Source organism: Mauremys mutica, chromosome 12, assembly GCF_020497125.1.
Source record: "Mauremys mutica isolate MM-2020 ecotype Southern chromosome 12, ASM2049712v1, whole genome shotgun sequence".
Lineage (NCBI taxonomy): Eukaryota > Metazoa > Chordata > Testudines > Geoemydidae > Mauremys > Mauremys mutica.
Genome location: NC_059083.1, coordinates 2,665,525 through 2,691,151, shown reverse-complemented (window position 1 = coordinate 2,691,151; position 25,627 = coordinate 2,665,525). Strand labels below are relative to the sequence as shown.

Genomic DNA, 25,627 nt, shown 5'->3' with positions numbered 1-25,627 from the left:
GGAAGGGATGGGTGGAGGAGTGGTTGGGGATGGATGGAAGGTCGGGTGGGTGGATGGGTGCGCACAGGGGGTGGGTGGAGGAGTGGTTGGGGATGGATGGGTGGATGTGGGAGGAAGGGGTGGGTGGAGGAGTGGTTGGGGATGGATGGGTGGATGTGGGAGGAAGGGATGGATGGAGGAGTGGTTGGGGATGGATGGGTGGATGTGGGAGGAAGGGGTGGTTGGAGGAGTGGTTGGGGATGGATGGGTGGATGTGGGAGGAAGGGATGGGTGGAGGAGTGGTTGGGGATGGATGGGTGGATGTGGGAGGAAGGGGTGGGTGGAGGAGTGGTTGGGGATGGATGGGTGGATGTGGGAGGAAGGGGTGGGTGGAGGAGTGGTTGGGGATGGATGGGTGGATGTGGGAGGAAGGGGTGGGTGGAGGAGTGGTTGGGGATGGATGGGTGGATGTGGGAGGAAGGGATGGGTGGAGGAGTGGTTGGGGATGGATGGGTGGATGTGGGAGGAAGGGATGGGTGGAGGAGTGGTTGGGGATGGATGGGCGGATGGGTGGGTGTGCACAGGGATGGGTGGATGTGGGACGAAGGGGTGGGTGGAGGAGTGGTTGGGGACGGATGGACGGGCGGGTGGATGGGTGGGTGCGCACAGGGGTGGATGGAGGAGTGGTTGGGGACGGATGGTGTCAGTGGGGGAGGAAGGGATGGATGGAGGAGTGGTTGGGGATGGATGGTGTCAGTGGGGGAGGAAGGGATGGGTGGAGGAGTGGTTGGGGACGGATGGGTGGATGTGGGAGGAAGGGATGGGTGGAGGAGTGGTTTGGGATGGATGGGTGGATGTGGGAGGAAGGGATGGATGGAGGAGTGGTTGGGGACGGATGGTGTCAGTGGGGATCTTTCCATTGACATTCGTGACTTTAGTTCACCCCGTTGTCTTTCCCTCTCATTTGTTCTTCCTTCCCCCGTCGCCTCCCGTCCAGCTCTGCTCTCCCCGAGGCTGGTACTGGGCGGGTGCCGGCTGCACACCGAGGCGGGTGCTGGGCGGGTGCCGGCTGCACACCGAGGCGGGTGCCGGGCTGGTGCCGGCTGCACACCGAGGCGGGTGCCGGTTGCACACCGAGGCGGGTGCCGGGCTGGTGCCGGCTGCACACTGAGGCGGGTGCCGGGCTGGTGCCGGCTGCACACCGAGGCGGGTGCCGGGCGGGTGCCGGCTGCACACCGAGGCGGGTGCCGGTTGCACACCGAGGCGGGTGCCGGGCTGGTGCCGGCTGCACACTGAGGCGGGTGCCGGGCTGGTGCCGGCTGCACACCGAGGCGGGTGCCGGCTGCACACCGAGGCGGGTGCCGGGCGGGTGCTGGCTGCACACTGAGGCGGGTGCCAGGCGGGTGCTGGCTGCACACCGAGGCGGGTGCCGGGCGGGTGCCGGCTGCACACCGAGGCGGATGCCGGGCTGGTGCCGGGCGGGTGCCGGCTGCACACCGAGGCGGGTGCCGGGCGGGTGCCGGCTGCACACCGAGGCGGGGTGGCCGCGGGAACCCGGGGATGTGGGATGCTCTTTGCAGACCTGCCCCATCCGTCCGTCTGTCCCCAGCTCTGCTTCCCAGCAGCAGGATCCGTCACTGTCCTGGGGCCGGTCCCTGGGGCTCCCTGCCCCCCTGTCCCCCAATAACCCTCGCTGCAGAGCCCCCCTGGCTGGGAATTACCCACCCACCAAGGCCGGGGTGAGCTGCCCGACACCCCATCTGCGCCCTTCACCCCCCTCTCTCTGTTCCAGCCGCGGCACCGACGGAGGCAGTACCCACGGCCCAGCCCAGCCTGGGGGAGCTCTCGGCCTCCGACGTCACCCACGACTCCGTCCTGCTCTCCTGGACCGTCCAGGCCGGGGACTTCGACTCCTTCCTCCTCCAGTACAAGGACGCGCAGGGCAAACCCCAGGCGCTGCCCGTGGACGGGGGATCCCGCACGGTCACCGTCACCAACCTGGCCCCCTCCCGCAGATACAAGTTCAACCTCTACGGCATCTCCGGCCGCAAGCGCCTCGGCCCCGTCTCCACCGACACCGTCACAGGTCAGCGGCTGGACCCGGGGGAGGGTCCCAGCCAGCGCCCGCCTCCCCCCCCCCGCCAGCCAGGTCTTTCCCAGGCCCCCCCAGGCCTTTGCTTTGCCCCTGGCTGCCCCCTGCCCTGCCCCCCCCAGCCCCACGCGGCCTTTCCTCCGCCGGGATCCTTCCATTCACCCCCTTCACCCCTTCCTCTCCTCCACATTTCCTCACCCCCTTCCCCCCGCTCCTCCGTCCGGCCCCTCCCCCACCAGGGCCCCCCCTCCCGCCGCTCCTCCGTCCGTCCCCTCCCCCGCCAGGGCCCCTTCCACGTTCCTTCGCTCTCGCCCGCCCGCCTCCACATCCCTTTGCTTGGTGCCATCATCCGGGGCCGGCTCCAGGTTTCCTGCCGCCCCAAGCGGCGCGGGGGGGAGGCCGATCGGCAGCAGCTCAATCGCGCCGCTCCATGGTTTGGTGGCGGATCAGCGGCGGGTCCGCCCCCCCCCCACGGCGGCGGATCAGCGGCGGGTCCGTCCCCCCCGCCACGGCGGCGGATCAGCGGCGGGTCCGTCCCCCCCCCCACGGCGGCGGATCAGCGGCGGGTCCATCCCCGTCTCTCCCACTTCAGTGGCGGCTCAAAGGGGAAGAGAGAGACTGAGGGACCCACTGCCAAATTCCCACATGTGCCGCCCCTTTGGATTGGCCGCCCCAAGCACCTGCTTCCTTCGCTGGTGCCTGGAGCCGGCCCTGCCTCCATCGCTCCCTTGGCTCCCCTATTTCCACCCCACAGAGGGGCCGCTTGTCCCAGACCCCAGAGGTGACACTGCCTGAGTTTGCAGAGAGCCTGAGCCCATCGCTTCGCAGTGGGGGAAGCTGCCGCTGTTTGCCCCGCAGGCGGTTACCTCACCCGTAACCCTCCCGCTCTGTTCCAGCCGCAGCGCCGCGGGACGAGGGAGCCGGGATGCCGCTCCGCCTGGGGCCGCTCTCGGCCTCTGAGGTCACCCACGACTCCCTCGATCTGTCCTGGACCGTGGAGGAAGGGACCTTCGACTCCTTCATCCTCCAGTACCGGGATGCGGATGGCAACCCCCAGGTGCTGCCCGTGGACCGGGGATCCCGCACGGTCACCATCACCAACCTGGCCCCCTCCCGCAGATACAAGTTCAACCTCTACGGCATCTCCGGCCGCAAGCGCCTCGGCCCCGTCTCCACCGACGCCGTCACAGGTCAGTGCCGGGGAATTGCCCCTCTCCTCCCGCCTCCCCCGCCCCGGCAGGTGCATGATGGGATTGAGCGGCCCCTTCTCCGCGTCTCTGCGCCTGTGGGGCGGGGGCAGGCTGCGAGGGACGCGCTGTGCGTCGGGAAGGTGCCGATTCGCCTCTCGAGGCGCTGGCCGGGAACCAGGCTCGGAGGAGTGTCGGGCTCGGCCAAGGGACCCGGGACCCCGGTCTGAGCTGCGTCGCGCTGGCCCTCGCCCCGGCCAGTGGCGAGCGCTTCCGGAAACACGTGAGCCGGGACAGAGTCCGGCCTGGCCCGTGGGGATTGTCCGGCCGGGTCATTCCCCTCCCTGCTCCGTGCCGCCGGCCACGATCGGCTCCGATCCGCCCTCCTGTCGGCAGCACGGCCCGGGGCCGGTGGGGTCTGGCGCGTCCCAGCAGCAGCCAGGCCACCTGCAAAGAGCCTGGGGGCTCGTCCCGATCCCGAACGGGGCGGGGCCGGGAGACGTGGGGGCCGGGCCGGGGCTGAGCTGCTCCCCTCTCCCCAGGCCGGCCGGACGAGGACGAGGAGGAGGAGGAGGAGGAGGAAGGGGCCACGCAGCCCAAGCTGGGGGAGCTCTCGACCTCCGAGGTCACCAAAGACTCCGTCCGCCTCTCCTGGAGCGTCCAGGCCGGGGCCTTCGACTCCTTCCTCCTGCAGTACCGGGACACGGACGGCAAACCCCAGGCGCTGCCCGTGGACGGGGGATCCCGCACGGTCACCGTCTCCGACCTGCTCCCCTCCCGCAAGTACAAGTTCAGCCTCTACGGCGTCTCCGGCAGCAAGCGCCTCGGCCCCGTCTCCACCGACGCCGTCACAGGTCAGTGCCGGGGGGCGGCCGGCTGGATTCTACCAGCCCCTTCCTGCCTCAGGCCTCCCCTCCGCAGCCCAGCTGGGACTCCTGGGTTCTCTCCCAGCTCTGGGAGGGGAGTGGGGGCTGGTGGGTTAGAGCAGGGAGGGCTGAGAGCCAGGACTCCTGGGTTCTCTCCCCGGCTCTGGGAGGGGAGTGGGGGCTGGTGGGTTAGAGCAGGGGGGCGGGGAGCCCAGACTCCTGGGTTCTCTCCCAGCTCTGGCTCTGGGACGGGACTGGGGGCTGGTGGTTAGAGCAGGGGGGGGCTGGGAGCCAGGACTCCTGGGTTCTCTCCCGGCTTTGGGAGGGGAGTGGGGGCTGGTGGTTAGAGCGGGGGGGGCTGGGAGCCAGGACTCCTGGGTTCTCTCCCCGGCTCTGGGAGGGGAGTGGGGGCTGGTGGTTAGAGCGGGGGGGGGCGGGGAGCCAGGACTCCTGGGTTCTCTCCCAGCTCTGCCTCTGACCTTCCGGGTGACCATGCAAGAAGCCCCATAGCTGCCCCTTGCCTCGGTTGCCCCACCTGTAACACGGGGCTAACGATCCCATTGCGCCACTGACGAGCTGCGGGGACAGACCCTTCTCTGCTGGGCCTCACCCCTGTGCCCCCTGCCCCTGACCCCCCATTCCTCCCCCCCGGACAGTTAACCCTTTCCACTCTGTCCCAGGGCCCCATGTCAGCGCCTGGCTCCCGGCCAGGTGCATGATGGGATAGAATTAACCCCTTCTTGCCTGGCCCTGGCCCCTGGCGCCATCTCCCCCAGGGACAATTAACCCCGTCCTGCCCTTGCGGGAGCCTGAGCCCCCTCCTGCCCCCGCAGCCTTCCTGGAAGCCTCCAGCGTGACGCCCGCCCGGCTGGAGCAGCTGCTCGTCTCCGAGGTGACCCCGACCTCCCTGCGGCTGCGCTGGGACGCGCCCGAGGGCGACTTCGACACCTTCCTCGTGCGGTACCGGGCCGAGGGCCGGGGGCCCCCCCAGGAGGTGCCGGTGCCGGGGGCCCAGCGCTCGGCCGTGCTGCGGGGGCTGCGGCCCGGCACCGAATACGGCCTGGCCGTGTACGGCCTGCGGCAGGGCGAGGAGACGGCCGACGTCCACGGGGCTGCGCGGACCAGCAGCCTCGGTACGGCCCCCGGGCGGGGCTGGGCTGGGCTGGGGGCTGGGGGGTGGGGCACAGAGCCCGGCTGCCCCCTCGTCCCGGCGCCCCCTGCTGCCCCCGGCCTGGCCCCGCAGCCCAGCGCCCCCTGCTGCCCCTCGTCCCAGCGCCCCCTGCTGCCCCCAGCCCAGCGCCCCCTGCTGCCCCTGGCCTGTTGCTGCAGCCCAGCGCCCCCTGCTGCCCCCGGCCTGGCCCGCAGCCCAGCGCCCCCTGCTGCCCCTCGTCCCGGCGCCCCCTGCTGCCCCCGGCCTGGCCCGCAGCCCAGTGCCCCCTGCTGCCCCCAGCCTGTCCCCGCAGCCCAGCGCCCCCTGCTGCCCCCAGCCTGGCCCCTCGTCCCAGCGCCCCCTGCTGCCCCCAGCCTGGCCCCGCAGCCCAGCGCCCCCGGCTGCCCCCAGCCTGGCCCTGCAGCCCAGCGCCCCCTGCTGCCCCTCGTCCCAGCGCCCCCTGCTGCCCCCAGCCTGGCCCCGCAGCCCAGCGCCCCCTGCTGCCCCCAGCCTGGCCCCACAGCCCAGCGCCCCCTGCTGCCCCCGGCCTGGCCCCGCAGCCCAGCGCCCCCTGCTGCCCCCTGCCTGGCCCCGCAGCCCAGCGCCCCCTGCTGGCCCCTGCCTGGCCCCTCGTCCCAGCGCCCCCTGCTGCCCCCGGCCTGGCCCCGCAGCCCAGCGCCCCCTGCTGCCCCCAGCCTGGCCCCTCGTCCCAGCGCCCCCTGCTGCCCCCGGCCTGTCCCCTCGTCCCGGTGCCCCCTGCTGCCCCCGGCCTGTCCCCGCAGCCCAGCGCCCCCTGCTGCCCCCAGCCTGGCCCCTCGTCCCAGCGCCCCCTGCTGCCCCCAGCCTGGCCCCGCAGCCCAGCGCCCCCTGCTGCCCCCCGCCTGGCCCCGCAGCCCCGCGCCCCCTGCTGCCCCCGGCCTGGCCCCGCAGCCCAGCGCCCCCTGCTGCCCCCAGCCTGGCCCCGCTGCCCAGCGCCCCCTGCTGCCCCCAGCCTGGCCCCGCAGCCCAGCGCCCCCTGCTGCCCCCGGCCTGGCCCAGCAGCCCCGCGCCCCCTGCTGCCCCCGGCCTGTCCCCGCAGCCCAGCGCCCCCTGCTGCCCTCAGCCCAGCGCCCCCTGCTGCCCCCGGCCTGTCCCTGCAGCCCGCGCCCCCTGCTGCCCCCAGCCTGTCCCCTCGTCCCGGTGCCCCCGGCTGCCCCCGGCCTGGCCCTGCAGCCCAGCGCCCCCTGCTGCCCCCAGCCTGGCCCCGCAGCCCAGCGCCCCCTGCTGCCCCTCGACCCAGCGCCCCCTGCTGCCCCCAGCCTGGCCCCGCCCCCCAGCGCCCCCTGCTGCCACCGGCCTGGCCCCGCCGCCCAGCGCCCCCTGCTGCCCCCTGCCTGGCCCCTCGTCCCAGCGCCCCCTGCTGCCCCCGGCCTGGCCCCGCAGCCCAGCGCCCCCTGCTGCCCCCGGCCTGGCCCCGCAGCCCATCGCCCCCTGCTGCCCCCTGCCTGGCCCCTCGTCCCAGCGCCCCCTGCTGCCCCCGGCCTGTCCCCTCGTCCCGGTGCCCCCTGCTGCCCCCGGCCTGTCCCCGCAGCCCAGCGCCCCCTGCTGCCCCCAGCCTGGCCCCTCGTCCCAGCGCCCCCTGCTGCCCCCAGCCTGGCCCCGCAGCCCAGCGCCCCCTGCTGCCCCCGGCCTGGCCCCGCAGCCCAGCGCCCCCTGCTGCCCCCGGCCTGGCCCCGCAGCCCAGCGCCCCCTGCTGCCCCCGGCCTGGCCCCGCAGCCCAGCGCCCCCTGCTGCCCCCCGCCTGGCCCCTCGTCCCAGCGCCCCCTGCTGCCCCCAGCCTGGCCCCGCAGCCCAGCGCCCCCTGCTGCCCCCGGCCTGGCCCTGCAGCCCAGCGCCGCCCGCTGCCCCCGGCCTGTCCCCGCCGGCCCGCGCCGCCCGGTGCCCTCAGCCCAGCGCCCCCTGCTGCCCCCGGCCTGTCCCTGCAGCCCAGCGCCCCCTGCTGCCCCCAGCCTGTCCCCTCGTCCCGGTGCCCCCGGCTGCCCCCGGCCTGTCCCTGCAGCCCAGCGCCCCCTGCTGCCCCCAGCCTGGCCCTGCAGCCGAGCGCCCCCTGCTGCCCCCAGCCCAGCGCCCCCTGCTGCCCTCAGCCCAGCGCCCCCTGCTGCCCCCGGCCTGGCCCTGCAGCCCAGCGCCCCCTGCTGCCCCCAGCCTGCCCCCTCGTCCCAGCGCCCCCTGCTGCCCCCAGCCTGCCCCCTCGTCCCAGCGCCCCCTGCTTCCCCCAGCCCAGCGCCCCCTGCTGCCCCCTGCCTGTCCCTGGTGAGAGGGGCTGGGTGGGGGGCGGAATTGGGCAGCTGGGTGGGCCCAAGGCCTCTCCCAGCCCAGGAGGCCAGAGCCATGGAGGGGGTGGGGGGGACAGGACAGATGGAGGGAGGGAAGTGGGGAGGGAGAGATGGATGGACAGAAGGAGGGAGGGAGGGAGGGAGGGACGGATGGAAGGGGGCAGGGAGGGAAGGATGGATGGAGAGAAGGAGGGAGGGACGGATGGAAGGGGGGAGGGAGGGAGGGAAGGGGGATGGAGGGAGGGCGGGACGGATGGATGGACAGATGGAAGGGGGAAGGGGGGATGGATGGGGGGAGGGACGGATGGGGGGAGGGGGGAGGGAGGGACAGGTGGAAGGGGGGATGGATGGAGGGAGGGACGGATGGAAGGGGGGAGGGAGGGACGGATGGATGGAGAGAAGGAGGGAGGGACGGATGGAAGGGGGGAGGGAGGGAGGGAAGGGGGATGGAGGGAGGGCGGGACGGATGGATGGACAGATGGAAGGGGGAAGGGGGGATGGAAGGGGGGGAGGGACGGATGGAGGGACGGATGGGAGGGGGAGGGAGGGACAGGTGGCTGGATAAACGCTGGGGGGGATGGGGAGGCCCTGGTGGCTGAGGGGGGGACGGGGGCTCCGCAGGCTGGTGCTGCCCCCGGTGGCCACGCTGGGAAGGGCCCCCCGGCTGGCCCCACCTCGGCGCCCGTGGAGCCCCTGAGCCCCCTGTCTCCCCAGAGCTGGCGAGGCCCCGGGAGCTGCGCTTCAGCGACGTCCGAGAGACCTCGGTGGGGGTGACCTGGGGGGCCTCGGCCACCCCCGTCGACCGCTACAAGGTGTCCTTCCAGCTGCGCCACGGGGGTGAGTGCCCCACGGCGCCCCTGCTGCCCCCCCACGGCGCCCCAAACCGACCCCCCACAGCGCCCCCTGCTGCCCCCCCAACACCCCAAACCGACCCCCACAGCGCCCCCTGCTGCCCCCCACGGCGCCCCAAACTGACCCCCCACAGCGCCCCCTGCTGCCCCCCCAACCCCCCACACCGACCCCCACAGCGCCCCAAACCGACTCCCCACAGCGCCCCCTGCTGCCCCCCCACAGCGCCCCCACCCAACCCCCCACGGGGCCCCCTGCTGCCCCCCACAGCGCCCCAAACCGACCCCCACAGTGCCCCCTGCTGCCCCCCCACAGCGCCCCAAACCGACCCCCCCACAGCGCCCCCTGCTGCCCCCCCACAGCGCCCCAAACTGACCCCCCACAGCGCCCCAAACCGACCCCCCCCACAGTGCCCCCTGCTGCCCCCACAGCGCCCCAAACCGACCCCCCCACAGCGCCCCCTGCTGCCCCCCCACAGCGCCCCAAACCAACCCCCCACGGGGCCCCCTGTTTCCCCCCACAGCGCCCCATCCCGACCCCCCACAGCACCCCCGGCTGCCCCCCCACAGCGCCCCAAACCGACCCCCCCACGGCGCCCCCTGCTGCTCCCCACAGCGCCCCAAACCGACCCCCCACAGCGCCCCCTGCTGCTGCCCCACAGCGCCCCAAACCAACCCCCACAGCGCCCCCTGCTGCCCCTACAGCGCCCCAAACCGACCCCCCACAGCGCCCCCTGCTGCCCCCCCACAGCGCCTCAAACCAACCCTCCACAGCGCCCCCTGCTGCCCCCCCACAGCGCCCCAAACTGACCCCCCACAGCGCTCCCTCGCTGGCCCCCTGCAGTGCCCCAACCCAATGCCCCCCACCACTGCCTCCACCACTGCTGCCCCCCCCACCGCTGGCCCCTGCAGCACTGTGACCCCCCCATAGCGCCCCCCCCACTGCACACCTGAAATGCCCCCTGCAGCCCCCAGAGCGCCCCCGGAACTGCCTACAGAACAGCGCCCCCTAGTGGCCCTGTGCCCTGGCCCCGCCCCCTGCATCATATCTCCCCAGGCCCCGCCCCTGCCACGTGGCCCCGCCCCCTGCAGCACAGCTCCCCGGCCCCGCCCCTGCCACGTGGCCCCGCCCCCTGCATCATATCTCCCCGGGCCCTGCCCCTGCCACGTGGCCCCGCCCCTGGCAGTACAGGTCCCCGGCCCCGCCCCCGCCACGTGGCCCCGCCCCTGGCAGTACAGGTCCCCGGCCCCGCCCCCGCCACGTGGCCCCGCCCGCAGCGCGTGCTGACCCGCTGTCGCCCCAGGGGAGCCGCAGAGCGCGCTGGTCGAGGGCACCCGGCTGCAGACGACGCTCGAGGGGCTGATCCCCGGGGCCAGCTACGAGGTCAGCGTCATGGCCGTGCGGGGCTTCGAGGAGAGCGAGCCGCTGGTGGGCTACGTGACCACGGGTACGGGCCGGACGCCTGGGTCCCCTCCCTGCCCCGGGGCCAGCGCCGGACGCCTGGGTCCCTTCCCTGCCCCGGGGCCAGCGCCGGACGCCTGGGTCCCTTCCGCTGCCCCGGGGCCAGCGCCGGACGCCTGGGTCCCTTCCCTGCCCCGGGGCCAGCGCCGGACGCCTGGGTCCCCTCCCTGCCCCAGGACCAGCGCCGGACGCCTGGGTCCCCTCCCTGCCCCAGGACCAGCGCCGGACGCCTGGGTCCCCTCCCTGCCCCGGGGCCAGCGCCGGACGCCTGGGTCCCCTCCCTGCCCCAGGACCAGCGCCGGACGCCTGGGTCCCCTCCCTGCCCCGGGGCCAGCGCCGGACGCCTGGGTCCCCTCCCTGCCCTGGGGCCAGCACCGGATGCCTGGGTCCCTTCCCCTGCCCTGGGGCCACTGGCCGGACGCCTGGGTCCCCTCCCTGCCCCGGGGCCAGCGCCGGTCGCCTGGGTCCCTTCCCCTGCCCCGGGGCCAGCGCCGGACGCCTGGGTCCCTTCCCCTGCCCCGGGGCCACTGGCCGGACGCCTGGGTCCCTTCCCCTGCCCCGGGGCCAGCGCCGGTCGCCTGGGTCCCGTCCCCTGCCCCGGGGCCAGCGCCGGTCGCCTGGGTTCCTCCACTGCCCTGGGTCCCCTCCCCTGCCCCGGGGCCACTGGCCAGAAGCCTGGGTCCCTTCCCCTGCCCCGGGGCCAGCGCCGGTCGCCTGGGTCCCCTCCCTGCCCCGGGGCCAGCGCCGGACGCCTGGGTCCCTTCCCCTGCCCCGGGGCCACTGGCCGGACGCCTGGGTCCCTTCCCCTGCCCCGGGGCCACTGGCCGGACGCCTGGGTCCCTTCCCCTGCCCCGGGGCCAGCGCCGGTCGCCTGGGTCCCTTCCCCTGCCCCGGGGCCAGCGCCGGTCGCCTGGGTTCCTCCACTGCCCTGGGTCCCCTCCCCTGCCCCGGGGCCACTGGCCAGAAGCCTGGGTCCCTTCCCCTGCCCCGGGGCCAGCGCCGGACGCCTGGATCCCTTCCCCTGCCCCGGGTCCCTTCCCCTGCCCCGGGGCCAGCGCCGGTCGCCTGGGTCCCCTCCCTGCCCCGGGACCAGCGCCGGACGCCTGGATTCCGCCACTGCCCTGGGTCCCCTCCCCTGCCCTGGGGCCACTGGCCAGACGCCTGGGTCCCTTCCCCTGCCCTGGGGCCAGCGCCGGACGCCTGGGTCCCTTCCCCTGCCCTGGGTCTCCTCCCTTCCCATGCAGGGCAAGTGCCACACCCTGCCACCTGGATCGCTGGGTCCTGTCCCCTTGCCACCCCTCTGGATGCCTGGATTCCGCCCCCCCGTCGGCCGGACGCCTGGGTCCCCTCGGGGGCTGCTCTCCCTGACGCTCCGCTCTCTCCGCAGTCCCCGACGGCCCCTCGGATCTACGCGCCGTCAACGTCGCCGACACCGCGGCCCTGCTGCGCTGGCGCCCGCCCCGGGCCCCCGTCCAGAGCTACGAGCTGAGCTACGGGCCCCCCCAGGGTGAGCGCGGGGGCAGGGCAGGGCGCCCCCCCCTCCCCTCCCCCGCGGGCGGCTCCGGGGCACTGGGCTGTCACCTCCCTGCAGCCCGGTTGCCCCTCGCCCGGCCCGGCCCCTCTGCCCCCCCCGGCGCCCCACGACCTCATCACCCCCCTCACCCCAGCTCTCCCCCAGGCCCCTCGGTGACGCTGCGGCTCCCCGGGGACCGGGCCGAGCACCCCCTGGCCGGGCTGCGGCTGGACACCGAGTATCTGGTCAGCGTCCACGGGGTGACGGGGGGGAACCGCAGCTCCCCCGCCAGCGCCACCTTCACCACCGGTACGGGGGGGCGGGGAGGGGGGGCAGCAGGGGGGTCACAGGCGGGGGGGGAAGCAGGGGGGCGGAGGAGGTCGGGGGGAGGAAGGAGGGGGGGAAGGGCGAGGGGTGGGGCAGCAGGGGGAGGGAGGGGGAAGGAGTGGGGCCGGCGGGGGGGGTCACAGGCAGGGGTGGGGGAAGCAGGGGAGGGTGGGGGAAGGAGTGGGGGCGGCAGGGGGAGGGGTGGGGGAAGCAGGGGGCGGGGGAGGAAGGGGGGGAAGGGCGAGGGGTGGGGCAGCAGGGGGAGGGAGGGGGGAGGAGGGGGGGCGGCAGGGAGAAGGGAATGGGGTGGGGGGGAGTTGAGGGGGGGTCCCTGTTTCACTCTCCCCGCCCCCAGGGCTGGACGCCCCCCGGGACCTGCGAGCCACCGAGGTGACCCCCCGCAGCGCCCGGCTCTCCTGGACCCCCCCCCGCGTCCCCCCCGCCGGCTACCTGCTGAGCTACGAGACGCCCTCCGGCCAAACGCAGGTACCGGGGACCCCCCAGCCCCTCCCCCACCAACCACCCCCCCACCCCAACATCCCCCAGCACCTCCTACAACCCCCCCAATGTCCCTCCCCCCGGCTCCCCCCACATCCTCGTCTGTGGAGCCAGGAGTCGCCCCCAGACCCATCGCTGCTCCCGCCCCCTCCCCCACTCCCTGCGGCCGGTCACCACCCCCCCACTCACTCCCTCTCCCCCCCCCCCAGGAGATCCCCCTGGGCGCCGACGCCGCCTCCCACCAGCTGAGCAACCTGACCCCGTCCAGCCGCTACCAGGTCCGGGTGCAGGCGATCCGGGGGGGCCGCCCCAGCACCCCCATCGCCACCTCCTTCAACACCGGTGAGCCGCAGGACGCCTGGGTTCTCTCCCCAGCTCGGGGCGGGGGCTGGGGGCTGGTGGGGGGCTGGGAGCCAGGACTCCTGGGTTCTCTCCCCAGCTCGGGGAGGGGGGTGGGGGCTGGTGGGTTGGGTTGGGAGCCAGGACTCCTGGGTTCTCTCCCCAGCTCGGGGAAGGGAGTGGGGGCTGGTGGGTTGAGTTGGGAGCCAGGACTCCTGGGTTCTGTCCCCAGCTCGGGGAGGGGAGTGGGGGCTGGTGGTGGGCTGGGAGCCAGGACTCCTGGGCTCTCTCCCGGCTCGGGGAGGGGGGTGGGGGCTGGAGGGGGTGGGGCTGAGATCCCGGACTCCTGGGTTCCATCCTCTCCTCTCCGCCCCTGGCAGTCTGGCTGAGCTACCCCTTCCCCCGGGACTGCGCGGAGGAGCAGCTGAACGGGCCGGGCCCCTCCCGCGAGGTGACCATCTACCTGGGGGGCGACAGGCAGCGCCCCCTGCAGGTGTTCTGCGACATGGAGACTGACGGGGGCGGCTGGCTGGTGAGTGCGGGGGGGCAGCGCGGGCTGGCGGGGGGGAGCGGGGCCGAGGTCTGTCTCTGAACCCCCCCCCCCCCGACTCCCCCAGGTGTTCCAGCGGCGCATGAACGGCGAGACGGATTTCTGGCGCGACTGGCAGGACTATGCCCAGGGCTTCGGGAACCGGTCCCAGGAGTTCTGGCTGGGTGAGTGACTGAGAACCCAGGCGTCCGGGCGGCCCTGCCATCCCCAGACCCCTCCCCCCGCCGAGCCAGGGAGAGAACCCAGGCGTCCTGGGCTGCCCTGCCATCCCCCAGACCCCTCCCCCCGCCGAGCCAGGGAGAGAACCCAGGAGTCCTGGCTCCCAGTTCCCCCTGCTCTAACCCACCAGATCCCACTCCCCTCCCAGAGCTGGGATAGAACCCAGGCGTCCGGGCTGCCCCCGGCAGAGTGTGGATAGAACCCAGGCGTCCGGGGCTGCCCTGCCATCCCCCAGCCCCCGCTCCCCCGCAGAGCAGGGTGAGAACCCAGGCGTCCGGGCTGCCCCCGGCGGAGCATGGAGAGAACCCAGGCGTCCTGTCCCCAGGTAACGACGCCCTGCACGAGCTGACGGCCGCGGGGGAGCAGGAGCTGCGGGTGGATCTCCGGGCCGGCGCCGAGGCCGCGTTCGCCCAGTACCAGCGGTTCCGGGTGGACCCCCCCAGCGAGCATTATCGCCTGCACCTGGGCAGCTACCGCGGCACGGCCGGTGAGGGGCGCGGGGGACAGCGGGGGGGCTATGTTGGGTGGGGGCTGGGGGGGACCACAGGGGGTCCGTGTCCTTGGAGGGGCTGGGGGTACAGTGGGGGTTGCTATGTTGGGGGGGTCAGTGGGGGGGTGGCTGGGGTCTGGGGATGGCAGTGGGGGGTCCTTGTCCTTGGGGTGGTTGGGGGAGGGGTGGGGTCTGGGGGGACAGTGGGTGGGGTGTCCGTGTCCTGGCGGTGGTTGGGGGAGGGGGGCTGTCACGGAGTGTGGGGGAGTCCGGCCCTGCACCCCTCTTCCTGGACTCACAGTGACTCTCAGCCAGCCAGTAAAACAGAAGGTTTATTGAACAACAGGAACACAGGATACAGCCCAGCTTGGGTTCAGAGCCAGGACCCCTCAATCTGGCCTTTCTGGGGGGTTCAGGGTGCTTGGATCCCAGCCTAGGATCCCCTGAAACCCACCTCCCAGCTCCCAACCGAAGACTGATTCCACTTCCCCCCTCCCTTTGTCTAGCTACAGCCAGAGGTGAGACCTCCCCTCCCCCAGGCCAGGCTCATGTTACAGCTGCAGACCTGTCTCTGCCTACCAAGCACACAGACAGTCCCTATTCCATCACACCTCTCCCCCCTCCGAGACTGAACTGAGCGGGGTCACTCTGCCCAGTGACCCGGGGAAGTTCGGGGCCCCCTCTCCGGGACAGCGCATCCGCTATCAGGTTGGCGCTTCCCTTCACGTGGACCACGTCCATGTCATAGTCCTGCAGGAGCAGGCTCCACCTCAGGAGCTTGGCGTTGGCTCCTTTCATCTGGTGCAGCCAGGTCAGGGGAGAGTGGTCGGTGTACACGGTGAAGTGGCGCCCAAAGAGATAGGGCTCCAGTTTCTTCAGGGCCCACACCATGGCCAGGCATTCCTTCTCGATGGCCGCGTAGTTCTGCTCCCGGGGTAGCAACTTCTTGCTCAGGTACACGATGGGGTGTCTGTCCCCCTTTTCATCCTCCTGCATTAACACCGCCCCCAGGCCCGTGTCTGAGGCGTCGGTAAACACCATAAAGGGCTTGTCAAAGTCTGGGTTTGCCAGAACTGGGCCTTTGAGCAGAGCCTCCTTCAGCGCCCGGAGAGCCTCCTGGCACTGCTCGGTCCAGACCACCTTGTCCGGCTTCCCCTTCTTGCACAGCTCAGTGATGGGGGCGGCTATGGCACTAAAGTGGGGCACGAACCTCCGATAGTACCCCGCCATCCCGATAAAGGCCTGGACCTGCTTTTTGGTCTGGGGAGTGGGCCAGTCTCTGATCGCCTCCACCTTGGCCGGTTCCGGCTTTAGGCAGCCGCTCCCCACCCGATGGCCCAGGTAAGATACTTCAGCCATCCCCACCTTGCACTTCTCAGCCTTGACGGTTAACCCCGCCTCCCGGAGTCGGTCCAGCACTTGTCTAACCTGGAGCACGTGGTCCTCCCAGGTCTGGCTGAAGACGCAGATGTCATCAATATACGCCACAGCAAAACTCTCCATCCCCCTCAGTAGCTGATCCACCAGGCGCTGGAAGGTGGCCGGCGCTCCCTTGAGGCCAAAGGGCAGGGTCAGAAACTCATAGAGCCCCAGGGGGGTGATGAAGGCCGATTTCAGCCTGGCATCTGCGTCCAGCGGCACTTGCCAGTAGCCCTTTGTAAGATCCATGGTGGTGAGGTACCGAGCGCCTCCTAGCTTGTCTAGGAGCTCGTCAGGCCTTGGCATGGGGTAGGCATCAGATACGGTGATGGCATTAAGCTTCCGATAGTCCACGCAGAACCGGATCGACCCGTCCTTCTTGGGGACCAGCACCACTGGGGAGGCCCAGGGGCTGGCGGACGGCTGGATCACCCCTAAAGCCAGCATGTCCCTGACCTCCCTTTCCAGGTCCTGGGCAGTCTTCCCGGTAACCCGAAAAGGGGAGCAGCGTATCGGGGTGTGTGTCCCAGTCTCCACCCGGTGGACAGTCAAATTAGTGCGCCCAGGCTGGTTGGAAAACAGCTGTCGGTACAGTTGCAGCACCCCTCTGATCTCAGCATGCTGAGCCGGGGTCAGCTGATCTGAGAGGGGAATCGCCTCCAGGGGGGAACCAGCCTTTGTCCCTGGGAATAGATCCACTAGAGGGTCATCCCCCGGCTCCTCCCAGTGGCCACACACGGCCAACACCATATTCCCCCGGTCATAATATGGCTTCATCATATTCACATGGTACACCCGGCGGTGGTGCGCCCGGTTCGACAGCTCCACCACATAGTTTACCTCATTTAGTTGCTTGATAACCTTGAAGGGCCCTTCCCAGGCAGCCTGGAGTTTGTTTTTCCTCACGGGGATGAGAACCATCACTTGGTCCCCGGTGGCGAAGGCGCGGGCCCGCGCCGTGCGGTCGTACCAGACCTTCTGCTTCCTCTGGGCTCAGGCCATATTGTCCCTGGCCAGGCCCATGAGCTCGGTAAGTCTTTCCCGGAAGGTCAGGACATACTCCACCACCGACTCTCCATCGGGAGCGGCCTTCCCCTCCCATTCGTCTCTCAGCAGGTCCAGGGGCCCCCTTACCCGCCTTCCATATAACAGTTCGAAAGGCGAAAACCCAGTAGACTCCTGGGGTACCTCCCTGTACGCAAACAGCAGGTGAGGTAAGTACTTGTCCCAGTCCTGTGGGTGCTGGTGCATGAATGTTTTTAGCATCATCTTTAGCGTCCCGTTGAACCTCTCCACCAGCCCGTTGGTCTGGGGGTGGTACGCTGAGGCCCAGCTGGGTCGGACCCCACATTTCTCCCACAGGGACTGGAGCAGGGTCGACATGAAGTTGGACCCCTGGTCCGTTAAGACTTCCTGGGGGAACCCCACCCGGCTGAAAATGGTCAGCAGCGCATCCGCCACGGTGTCTGCTTCGGTAGAGGACAAGGCCACCGCCTCGGGGTATCGAGTGGCGAAATCTACCACCACCAGGATGTATTTCTTTCCTGACCGGGTCGCCTTGCTGAGAGGTCCCACCATGTCCATGGCCACCTTCTGGAAAGGCTCTTCTATGATGGGCAAAGGCCTCAGAGCTGCTTTCCCCTTGTCCCGGGCCTTCCCCACCCGCTGGCAGGGGTCACAGGATTGGCAGTACTGCCGGACATGGGTAAAGACCCCAGGCCAGTAAAAGTTCTGTAGCAGCCTCTGCCTGGTGCGCCGGATTCCCTGGTGCCCTGCGAGGGGGATGTCATGGGCCAGGTACAGCAGCTTGTGGCGAAACTTCTGAGGAACCACCAGCTGCCTCCTAATCCCCCATGACTCCACCTCCCCGGGGGGAGCCCATTCCCGGTACAGGAACCCCTTCTCCCACAGGAACCTCTCCTTGCAACCTCTCCTCATGGTCTGCGCTGCATTGAGGTCAGCCCGGTCCCTGGGCTTCTGCAAGGAGGGATCCTTCTGCACCTCGGCCTGGAACTCAGCAGCTGGGACAGGGATGGGGCCCTGCTCTCTCTCACCGGCTGGGTCTGAGGCCGCAGCCTCTCTGGGTCGTGTCTCTGGGCCTTCCCTCCCCACCAGGCACTCGGGCAGAGTACTTTCCCCGTTGTCAGGGTGCAGAGCCCTGCGCCGACTCTGACTACGGGTCACAATCAGGGTACCCCGGGTATTGCCGGGCCAGGTCTCGAGGTTCCCCCCCCCATTAGCACCTCTGTGGGCAAATGGGGGTGCACTCCCACATCCTTGGGGCCCTCCTTGACCCCCCACTTCAGATGCACCCTCGCCACGGGCACCTTGAATGGGGTCCCGCTCACGCCCATCAGGGTCAGGTAGGTATCAGGCACCATCCGATTTCGGCCCACCACCTCGGGCCGGGCCAGCGTCACCTCTGCGCCTGTGTCCCAGTACCCAGTGACCTCCTTCCCGTCCACCTCCAGGGGAACCAGGCACTGTTTCCGGAGGGGCAGCCCCATGGCCACCCTGTAGCAGCCCCTTGGGACCGGAGCATCCAGCCCCCCAGAGGCGCTGACCGGGGGCCTTCCTCCCTCCTCCCCAGGTGGGACGCTGCCAGCCCCCCTCTCTTGGGCATGTTGCCCCTCCTCCGATTGGGTCTGTATCCAGTCAACCCTCGGCGGGTTGGGTCTGCTCGGTCTGTCTCTGAGCTTGGGGCACTGGGCCCGTATGTGAAAGCAGCCCATGTGAAAGCAGCCCATGTCTCGTGGGTCCCCTCGCGGGGGTCGGGTGGATCTGACGCTGGACGTTCCCCTTTGGTGGGGGTTCTCCATAGGGCCCCGCTGGGACGTCCCGTGGTGACTCTCTCTCTGCGTTGAGGCAGACCTGCCCCCTCGAGACTCCTCCCTGCCATCCCCTGCCCGACTGTCCACATATTGGTCGGCCAGCTGGCCTGCGTGCTGCGGGTTCTCCGGCTTCTGGTCCATCAACCACAGCTTCAGGTCGGATGGGCACTGCGCATACAGGTGCTCCAGTACGAATAGGTCAAGCAGGTCCTCTCTGGTTTGGGCCCCGGCTGTCCACTTGCGGGCGTACCCCTGCGCCCGGTTGACCAGTTGTAGGTATGTGCCCTCCCGGGTCTTACGTTGACTCCGGAACTTCTTCCGGTACATCTCCGGGGTCAGCCCAAACTCGCGGAGCAGGGCCTCTTTGAACCGGTTGTAGTCCCCCGCCTCCGCCCCTCTCATTCGGCTGTACACCTCCACGGCGGTGGAGTCCAGTAAGGGGGTGAGGCGCCGGATCCTGTCTGCAGGGTCCACCTGGTGCAGCTCACAGGCATTCTCAAAGGCCGTCAGGAAGGTGTCTATGTCCTCCCCCTCCTTCCGCCGGGCCAGGAAGTTCGTATCGAAGCTCTTTGTAGGCTTGGGCCCCCCCTCACTCACTGCAGCCGGGGCCTCCCTGTTGTTCAGTTGGGCCATGGCCAGCTCATGTCTGCGCTGCTCCTCCTTCTCTCTCGCTTCGAATTCACGTTGCTCCTCCTTCTCTCTCGCCTCGTATTCGCGTTGCTTCTCCTTCTCCTCCAGCTCACGCTGGCTTTGTCTTTCCTCATATGCCCTCTGTTCCTTACGCTCCTCCATCTCCATCCGTTTGATCTCTCTCTCCAACTCCAGCCGCCTGAGTTCCACGGAGGCCGAGCGTCGCCGGGACGATCCTCTGCTGGCCGGGGGGGTCACGGTGCCCTCGGTAGCTGGGCTCCTCCTCCTCCCCCTTCCCCTAGGCCTAGGGGTGGGGGGTCTCGAGGAGCCCTCAGCGGCCGGCTGACCACTCCCAGTGGGTACAGACACTGGTGTCTGCGCTGCACCTGCCCGGCTGCTTCCCTCAGAGACAGGGACCGGTTCATCCCTGCGATCTCTCTCCTCCAGCCGGGCAATCAGCTGGGCCTTGGTGAGCTTCCCACAGTGCAGCCCCCTCTGCTTGCACAGCTCCACCAGCTCACACTTGCGCTTCTGGGAATACATCTTCCTGCTGGCCGCTCGCAGGCCGGGGTGCTCGCCGCTCCCCACGGGTTCCAGGGGGACCCCTAGTGTGCCAGTCCTTGAGGTCACCACCTCTCTGCCAGGGTCGAGCTGCAGCCTCCTCCGCCCCTGGGATCGCTCGCTGTGATCCCCCGGGGGACCCTGTTACTGCAAAGTCCTTCTCTCTGGCCACACTCGCCCAGGGGTGGATCGCCCCTTCGTTTTACTGCTCCCCAGTCACTTACTGCAGGAAATGCCGTCCGTGGGGTGCAGTTGATCCCACCGCTGCCACCAGTTGTCACGGAGTGTGGGGGAGTCCGGCCCTGCACCCCTCTTCCTGGTCTCACAGTGACTCTCAGCCAGCGAGTAAAACAGAAGGTTTATTGAACAACAGAAACACAGGATACAGCCCAGCTTGGGTTCAGAGCCAGGACCCCCAATCTGGCCTTTCTGGGGGGTTCAGGGTGCTTAGATCCCAGCCTAGGATCCCCTGAGACCCACCACCCAGCTCCCAAACCGAAAAACTGATTCCACTTCCCCCCTCCCTTTGTCTAGCTACAGCCAGAGGTGAGACCTCCCCTCCCCCAGGCCAGGCTCATGTTACAGCTGCAGACCTGTCTCTGCCTACCAAGCACACAGACAGTCCCTGCTCTCACCTACCAGCCACACAGACAGTCCCTATTCCATCACAGGGGCTGGGGGGACAGTGGGGGTAGCTATGTTGGGGGGGGTCAGTGGGGCTGGGGCGGGGCTGCGGGGACCACAGGGGGTCAGGGTCCTGGCGGTGGTTGGGGGAGGGGGGCTGGAGGTACAGTGGGGGTAGCTATGTTGGGGGGGTCAGTGGGGGGATGGCTGGGGTCTGGGGATGGCAGTGGGGGGTCCTTGTCCTTGGGGTGGTTGGGGGAGGGGTGGGGTCTGGGGGGACAGTGGCTGGGGTGGACCACAGGGGGTTCGTGTCCTGGCGGTGGTTGGGGGAGGGGGGCTGGGAGAGGTGGGGGGGGACAGTGGGGGGTCCGTGTCCTGGTAGTGGTTGGGGGAGGGGTCTGGGGGGACAGGGGGTGGGGTGTCTGTGTCCTGGGGGGTCAGGGTCCTGGCGGGGGTTGGGGGAGGGGTGGGGTCTGGGGGGACAGGGGGTGGGGTGTCTGTGTCCTGGGGGGTCAGGGTCCTGGCGGTGGTTGGGGGAGGGGTGGGGTCTGGGGGGACAGGGGGTGGGGTGTCTGTGTCCTGGGGGGTCAGGGTCCTGGCGGTGGTTGGGGGAGGGGTGGGGTCTGGGGGGACAGGGGGGGGGTGTCTGTGTCCTGGGGGGTCAGGGTCCTGGCGGTGGTTGGGGGAGGGGTGGGGTCTGGGGGGATGGGGGGTGGGGTCTCTGTGTCCTGGGGGGACATGTCCTGGCGGTGGTTGGGGGAGGGGTGGGGTCTGGGGGGTCCGTGTCCTGGCGGTGGTTGGGGGAGGGGGGCTGTCCCCCCCTCACTCGCTGCCGCCCCCCCCAGGCGACGCGCTGAGCTACCACTCGGGCAGCGTCTTCTCGACCCGGGACCGGGACCCGAACCGGCTGCTGATCCCCTGCGCGGTGTCCTACCGCGGGGCCTGGTGGTACCGCAACTGCCACTACGCCAACCTCAACGGGCTCTACGGCAGCCGCCGGGACCACCAGGTACGGCCGCCCGGACGCCTGGGTTCTCGCCCGGCTTGGGGGGGACGGGACGCCTGAGTTCTCTCCTGGCAGCGGGGGGCAGGACGCCTGGGTTCTCGCCCGGCTTGGGGGGGGCGCGCGGGACGCCTGGGTTCTCGCCCAGCGGTGGGGGCAGGACGCCTGGGTTCTCGCCCGGCTTGGGGGGGACGGAACGCCTGGGTTCTCGCCCAGCGGCGGGGGGTGGGGGCGCACGGGACGCCTGGGTTCTCGCCCAGCGGCGGGGGGGGCGGGATGCCTGAGTTCTCTCCTGGCAGTGGGGGGCAGGACGCCTGGGTTCTCGCCCAGCGGGGGGGGGGCAGGATGCCTGGGTTCTCGCCCAGCGGTGGGGGCAGGACGCCTGGGTTCTCACACGGCGGGGGGGGGCAGGGAGCCAGGACTCCTGGGTTGGCCCATCCCCGGGGGGCAGGATTTAACTCCTTCCCATCCAGCAAGTCCAAACCAGTGGGGAAACTGAGTCACGGCTTGCGCCCAGCGCTATTACAGCCGTTACGGGGAGGGGCCATGCTGGGGGGGTCTCTCACCCCCCTTTTCTGCCCCCCCCCAGGGCGTGAACTGGTTTAACTGGAAAGGCTTCGAGTTCTCCATCCCCTTCACCGAGATGAAGCTGCGGCCGCGGCAGGGCTGAGGCGGCCGGACGGACCGACAGACGGACGCGAGGGAGCGGGAGAGCGCAGCACCACCGGGCACCACCAGGGGGAGCCGGGGCGTCACGAGGAGACCCCCCCAGGGGGCCCTTCCACCCACCCCTCCCCCCTAGGGACCCCCCTTCCCCACAGAGCCCCCCCAATGCTTAATTCCCTCCATACCCCCCCAGCTCACCTAGCCCCTCCCACACACCCCTGCGGGGTCCCTGCTCCCCACAGTGCAGCAGGCCCAGGCTGGAGGGAGCAGCCCAATCCAGCCGGGGGGGGGGGAAGATGGAACCCAGGAATCCTGACCCCCAGCTCCTCTGGGGCTCCCCTGTCCCCTCCCCAAGCAGGGGACCCGTGACCCCACCCCTGGTGGAGCGACGGAGACGGATGCACCCAAAGCACCTTTATTCTGACTGACACAGCCCGGATGGGCAAGGACGTTGGGGGGCAGAGTTAAGGGGGTTTGCCGGGAAATCTGGGGAGGGCAGAGTTAAGGGGGTTTGCAGGGGGCTGTACAGAGTCTATTGAGCGATATAGTTTATATATAAAAAAACAGCTGAAAATGTTACAAAAAAACCCCAGCGAGTGAGAACCTGTTGGGGTGGGGATAGGTGTGGGGTGGGGGAGGATGGGGGTGGAGGAGGACAGGGGTGGGGCTAGGTGTCGGGCAGGGGAGGATGGGGCGGGGGAGGACAGGGATGGGGCTAGGTGTCGGGCGGGGGAGGACGGGGGGGCTCCCCACGGCCTGGAGGGATGCAGGAGTGTGTGGGGGATGGGGACTGTGAGGGGCTTGGGGGTTGGTGGGGGTCCCTGGGGCACAGAGTGGATGGGGGACAATGGGGGTTGGGGGCTCACTGGCGGTTCAGGGTGGCCAGAGGGTCACTGGGGGGAGGTCGCTGGGAGTTACGGGGTGTCACGAAGTGTGGGGGAGTCCGGCCCTGCACCCCTCTTCCCGGTCTCACAGTGACTCTCAGCCAGCGAGTAAAACAGAAGGTTTATTGAACAACAGGAACACAGGATACAGCCCAGCTTGGGTTCAGAGCCAGGACCCCTCAATCTGGCCTTTCTGGGGGGTTCAGGGTGCTTGGATCCCAGCCTAGGATCCCCTGAAAACTCACCTCCCAGTTCCCCAACCCAAGACTGACCCAACCCTCCCCCTCTGCCCCTTTCCTTTGTCCAGCTCCTGGGCAGAGGTGTCACCTCCCCTCCCCCAGGCCAGGCTCATGTTACAGCTGCAGACCTGTCTCTGCCTACCAAGCACACAGACAGCCCCTGCTCCATCACACCTCTCCCCCCTCCGAGACTGAACTGAGCGGGGTCACTGCCCAGTGACCCGGGGAAGTTCGGGGCCTCCTCTCCGGGACAGCGCGTCCGCTATCAGGTTGGCGCTTCCCTTCACGTGGACCACGTCCATGTCATAGTCCTGCAGGAGCAGGCTCCACCTCAGGAGCTTGGCGTTGGCTCCTTTCATCTGGTGCAGCCAGGTCAGGGGAGAGTGGTCGGTGTACACGGTGAAGTGGCGCCCAAAGAGATATGGCTCCAGTTTCTTCAGGGCCCACCCCATGGCCAGGCATTCCTTCTCGATGGCCGCGTAGTTCTGCTCCCGGGGTAGCAACTTCTTGCTCAGGTACACGATGGGGTGTCTCTCCCCCTTTTCATCCTCCTGCATCAACACCGCCCCCAGCCCCGTGTCTGAGGTGTCGGTAAACACCATAAAGGCTTGTCAAAATCTGGGTTTGCCAGAACTGGGCCTCTGAGCAGAGCCTCCTTCAGCGCCCGGAGAGCCTCCTGGCACTGCTCGGTCCAGACCACCTTGTCTGGCTTCCCCTTCTTGCACAGCTCAGTGATGGGGGCGGCTATGGCACTAAAGTGGGGCACGAACCTCCGATAGTACCCCGCCATCCCGATAAAGGCCTGGACCTGCTTTTTGGTCTGGGGAGCGGGCCAGTCTCTGATCACCTCCACCTTGGCCGGTTCCGGCTTTAGGCAGCCGCTCCCCACCCGATGGCCCAGGTAAGATACTTCAGCCATCCCCACCTTGCACTTCTCAGCCTTGACGGTTAACCCCGCCTCCCGGAGTCGGTCCAGCACTTGTCTAACCTGGAGCACGTGATCCTCCCAGGTCTGGCTGAAGACGCAGATGTCATCAATATACGCCACAGCAAAACTCTCCATCCCCTTCAGCAGCTGATCCACCAGGCGCTGGAAGGTGGCCGGCGCTCCCTTGAGGCCAAAGGGCAGGGTCAGAAACTCATAGAGCCCCAGGGGGGTGATGAAGGCCGATTTCAGCCTGGCATCTGCGTCCAGCGGCACTTGCCAGTAGCCCTTTGTAAGATCCATGGTGGTGAGGTACCGAGCACCTCCCAGCTTGTCTAGGAGCTCGTCAGGCCTGGGCATGGGGTAGGCATCAGATACGGTGATGGCATTGAGCTTTCGATAGTCCACGCAGAACCGGATCGACCCGTCCTTCTTGGGGACCAGCACCACTGGGGAGGCCCAGGGGCTGGCGGACGGCTGGATCACCCCTAAAGCCAGCATGTCCCTGACCTCCCTTTCCAGGTCCTGGGCAGTCTTCCCGGTAACCCGAAAAGGGGGATGTCATGGGCCAAGTACAGGAGCTTGTGGCGAAACTTCTGGGGAACCACCAGCTGCCTCCTAATCCCCCATGACTCCACCTCCCCGGGGGGAGCCCATTCCCGGTACAGGAACCCCTTCTCCCACAGGAACCTCTCCTTGCAACCTCTCCTCATGGTCTGCGCTGCATTGAGGTCAGCCTGGTCCCTGGGCTTCTGCAAGGAGGGATCCTTCTGCACCTCGGCCTGGAACTCAGCCGCTGGGACAGGGATGGGGCCCTGCTCTCTCTCCCCGGCTGGGTCTGAGGCCGCAGCCTCTCTGGGTCGTGTCTCTGGGCATTCCCTCCCCGCCAGGCACTCGGGCAGAGCACTTTCCCCGTTGTCAGGGTGCAGAGCCCTGCGCCGACTCTGACTACGGGTCACAACCAGGGCACCCCGGGTATTGCCGGGCCAGGTCTCAAGGTCCCCCCCCATTAGCACCTCTGTGGGTAAATGGGAGTGCACTCCCACATCCTTGGGGCCCTCCTTGACCCCCCACTTCAGGTGCACCCTTGCCACGGGCACCTTGAATGGGGTCCCGCTCACGCCCATCAGGGTCAGGTACGTATCAGGCACCATCCGATTTAGGCCCACCACCTCGGGCCGGGCCAGCGTCACCTCTGCGCCTGTGTCCCAGTACCCAGTGACCTTCTTCCCATCCACCTCCAGGGGAACGAGGCACTCGCTCCGGAGGGGCAGCCCCGTGGCCACCCTGTAGCAGAACCTTGTGTCCGGAGCATCCAGCCCCCCAGGGGCGCTGACCTGGGGCCCTCCTCCCTCCTTCCCAGGTGGGACGCTGCCAGCCCCCCTCTCTTGGGCATGTTGCCCCTCCTCCGATTGGGTCTTTACCCAGTCAACCCTCTGCGGGTTGGTCTGCTCGGTCTGTCTCTGAGCTTGGGGCACTGGGCCCGTATGTGGCCTTGTTGGCCACAGTGAAAGCAGCCCATGTCTCGTGGGTCCCCTCGAGGGGGTCGGGTGGATCTGACGCTGGACGTTCCCCTTTTGTGGGGGTTCTCCATAGGGCCCTGCTGGGAGGTCTCATGGTGACTCTCTCTCTGCGTTGAGGCAGGCCTGCTCCCTCGAGACTCCTCCCTGCCATCCCCTGCCCGACTGTCCATGTATTGGTCGGCCAGCCGGCCTGCGTGCTGCGGGTTCTCCGGCTTCTGGTCCATCAACCACAGCCTCAGGTCGGGTGGGCACTGCTCATACAGGTGCTCCAGTACAAATAGATCAAGCAGGTCCTCTCTAGTTTGGGCCCCAGCCGTCCACTTGCAGGCGTACCCCTGCGCCCGGTTGACCAGTTGCAGGTATGTGACCTCCCGGGTCTTACGTTGACTCCGGAACCTCTTGCGGTACATCTCCGGGGTCAGCCCAAACTCGCGGAGCAGGGCCTCTTTGAACAGGTTGTAGTCCCCCGCCTCCTCCCCTCTCATTC

The 25,627-nt window shown here is 69.6% G+C and overlaps 2 protein-coding genes across 2 annotated transcripts in view; both read left to right on the top strand.

Moving 5' to 3' along the window:
• The window catches only part of LOC123345797 (tenascin-X-like), a 96,577-nt gene extending 74,795 nt beyond the window's left edge, over nucleotides 1-21,782 (top strand). The window contains exons 30-44 of the mRNA XM_044982848.1: nucleotides 1,772-2,065; nucleotides 2,968-3,261; nucleotides 3,801-4,112; nucleotides 4,958-5,257; nucleotides 8,211-8,426; nucleotides 9,742-9,885; nucleotides 11,287-11,406; nucleotides 11,578-11,721; nucleotides 12,095-12,225; nucleotides 12,447-12,579; nucleotides 12,957-13,108; nucleotides 13,194-13,290; nucleotides 13,671-13,832; nucleotides 20,746-20,909; nucleotides 21,493-21,782. Of these exons, the coding sequence (XP_044838783.1) occupies nucleotides 1,772-2,065; nucleotides 2,968-3,261; nucleotides 3,801-4,112; nucleotides 4,958-5,257; nucleotides 8,211-8,426; nucleotides 9,742-9,885; nucleotides 11,287-11,406; nucleotides 11,578-11,721; nucleotides 12,095-12,225; nucleotides 12,447-12,579; nucleotides 12,957-13,108; nucleotides 13,194-13,290; nucleotides 13,671-13,832; nucleotides 20,746-20,909; nucleotides 21,493-21,573 (2,744 nt within the window). The 3' untranslated portion in view covers nucleotides 21,574-21,782. The remainder of the gene's footprint in view (nucleotides 1-1,771; nucleotides 2,066-2,967; nucleotides 3,262-3,800; nucleotides 4,113-4,957; nucleotides 5,258-8,210; nucleotides 8,427-9,741; nucleotides 9,886-11,286; nucleotides 11,407-11,577; nucleotides 11,722-12,094; nucleotides 12,226-12,446; nucleotides 12,580-12,956; nucleotides 13,109-13,193; nucleotides 13,291-13,670; nucleotides 13,833-20,745; nucleotides 20,910-21,492) is intronic.
• LOC123345793 (endothelial zinc finger protein induced by tumor necrosis factor alpha-like) overlaps nucleotides 1-25,627 on the top strand; it is a 1,203,704-nt gene that overhangs the window by 829,456 nt on the left and 348,621 nt on the right. The window lies entirely within an intron of this gene.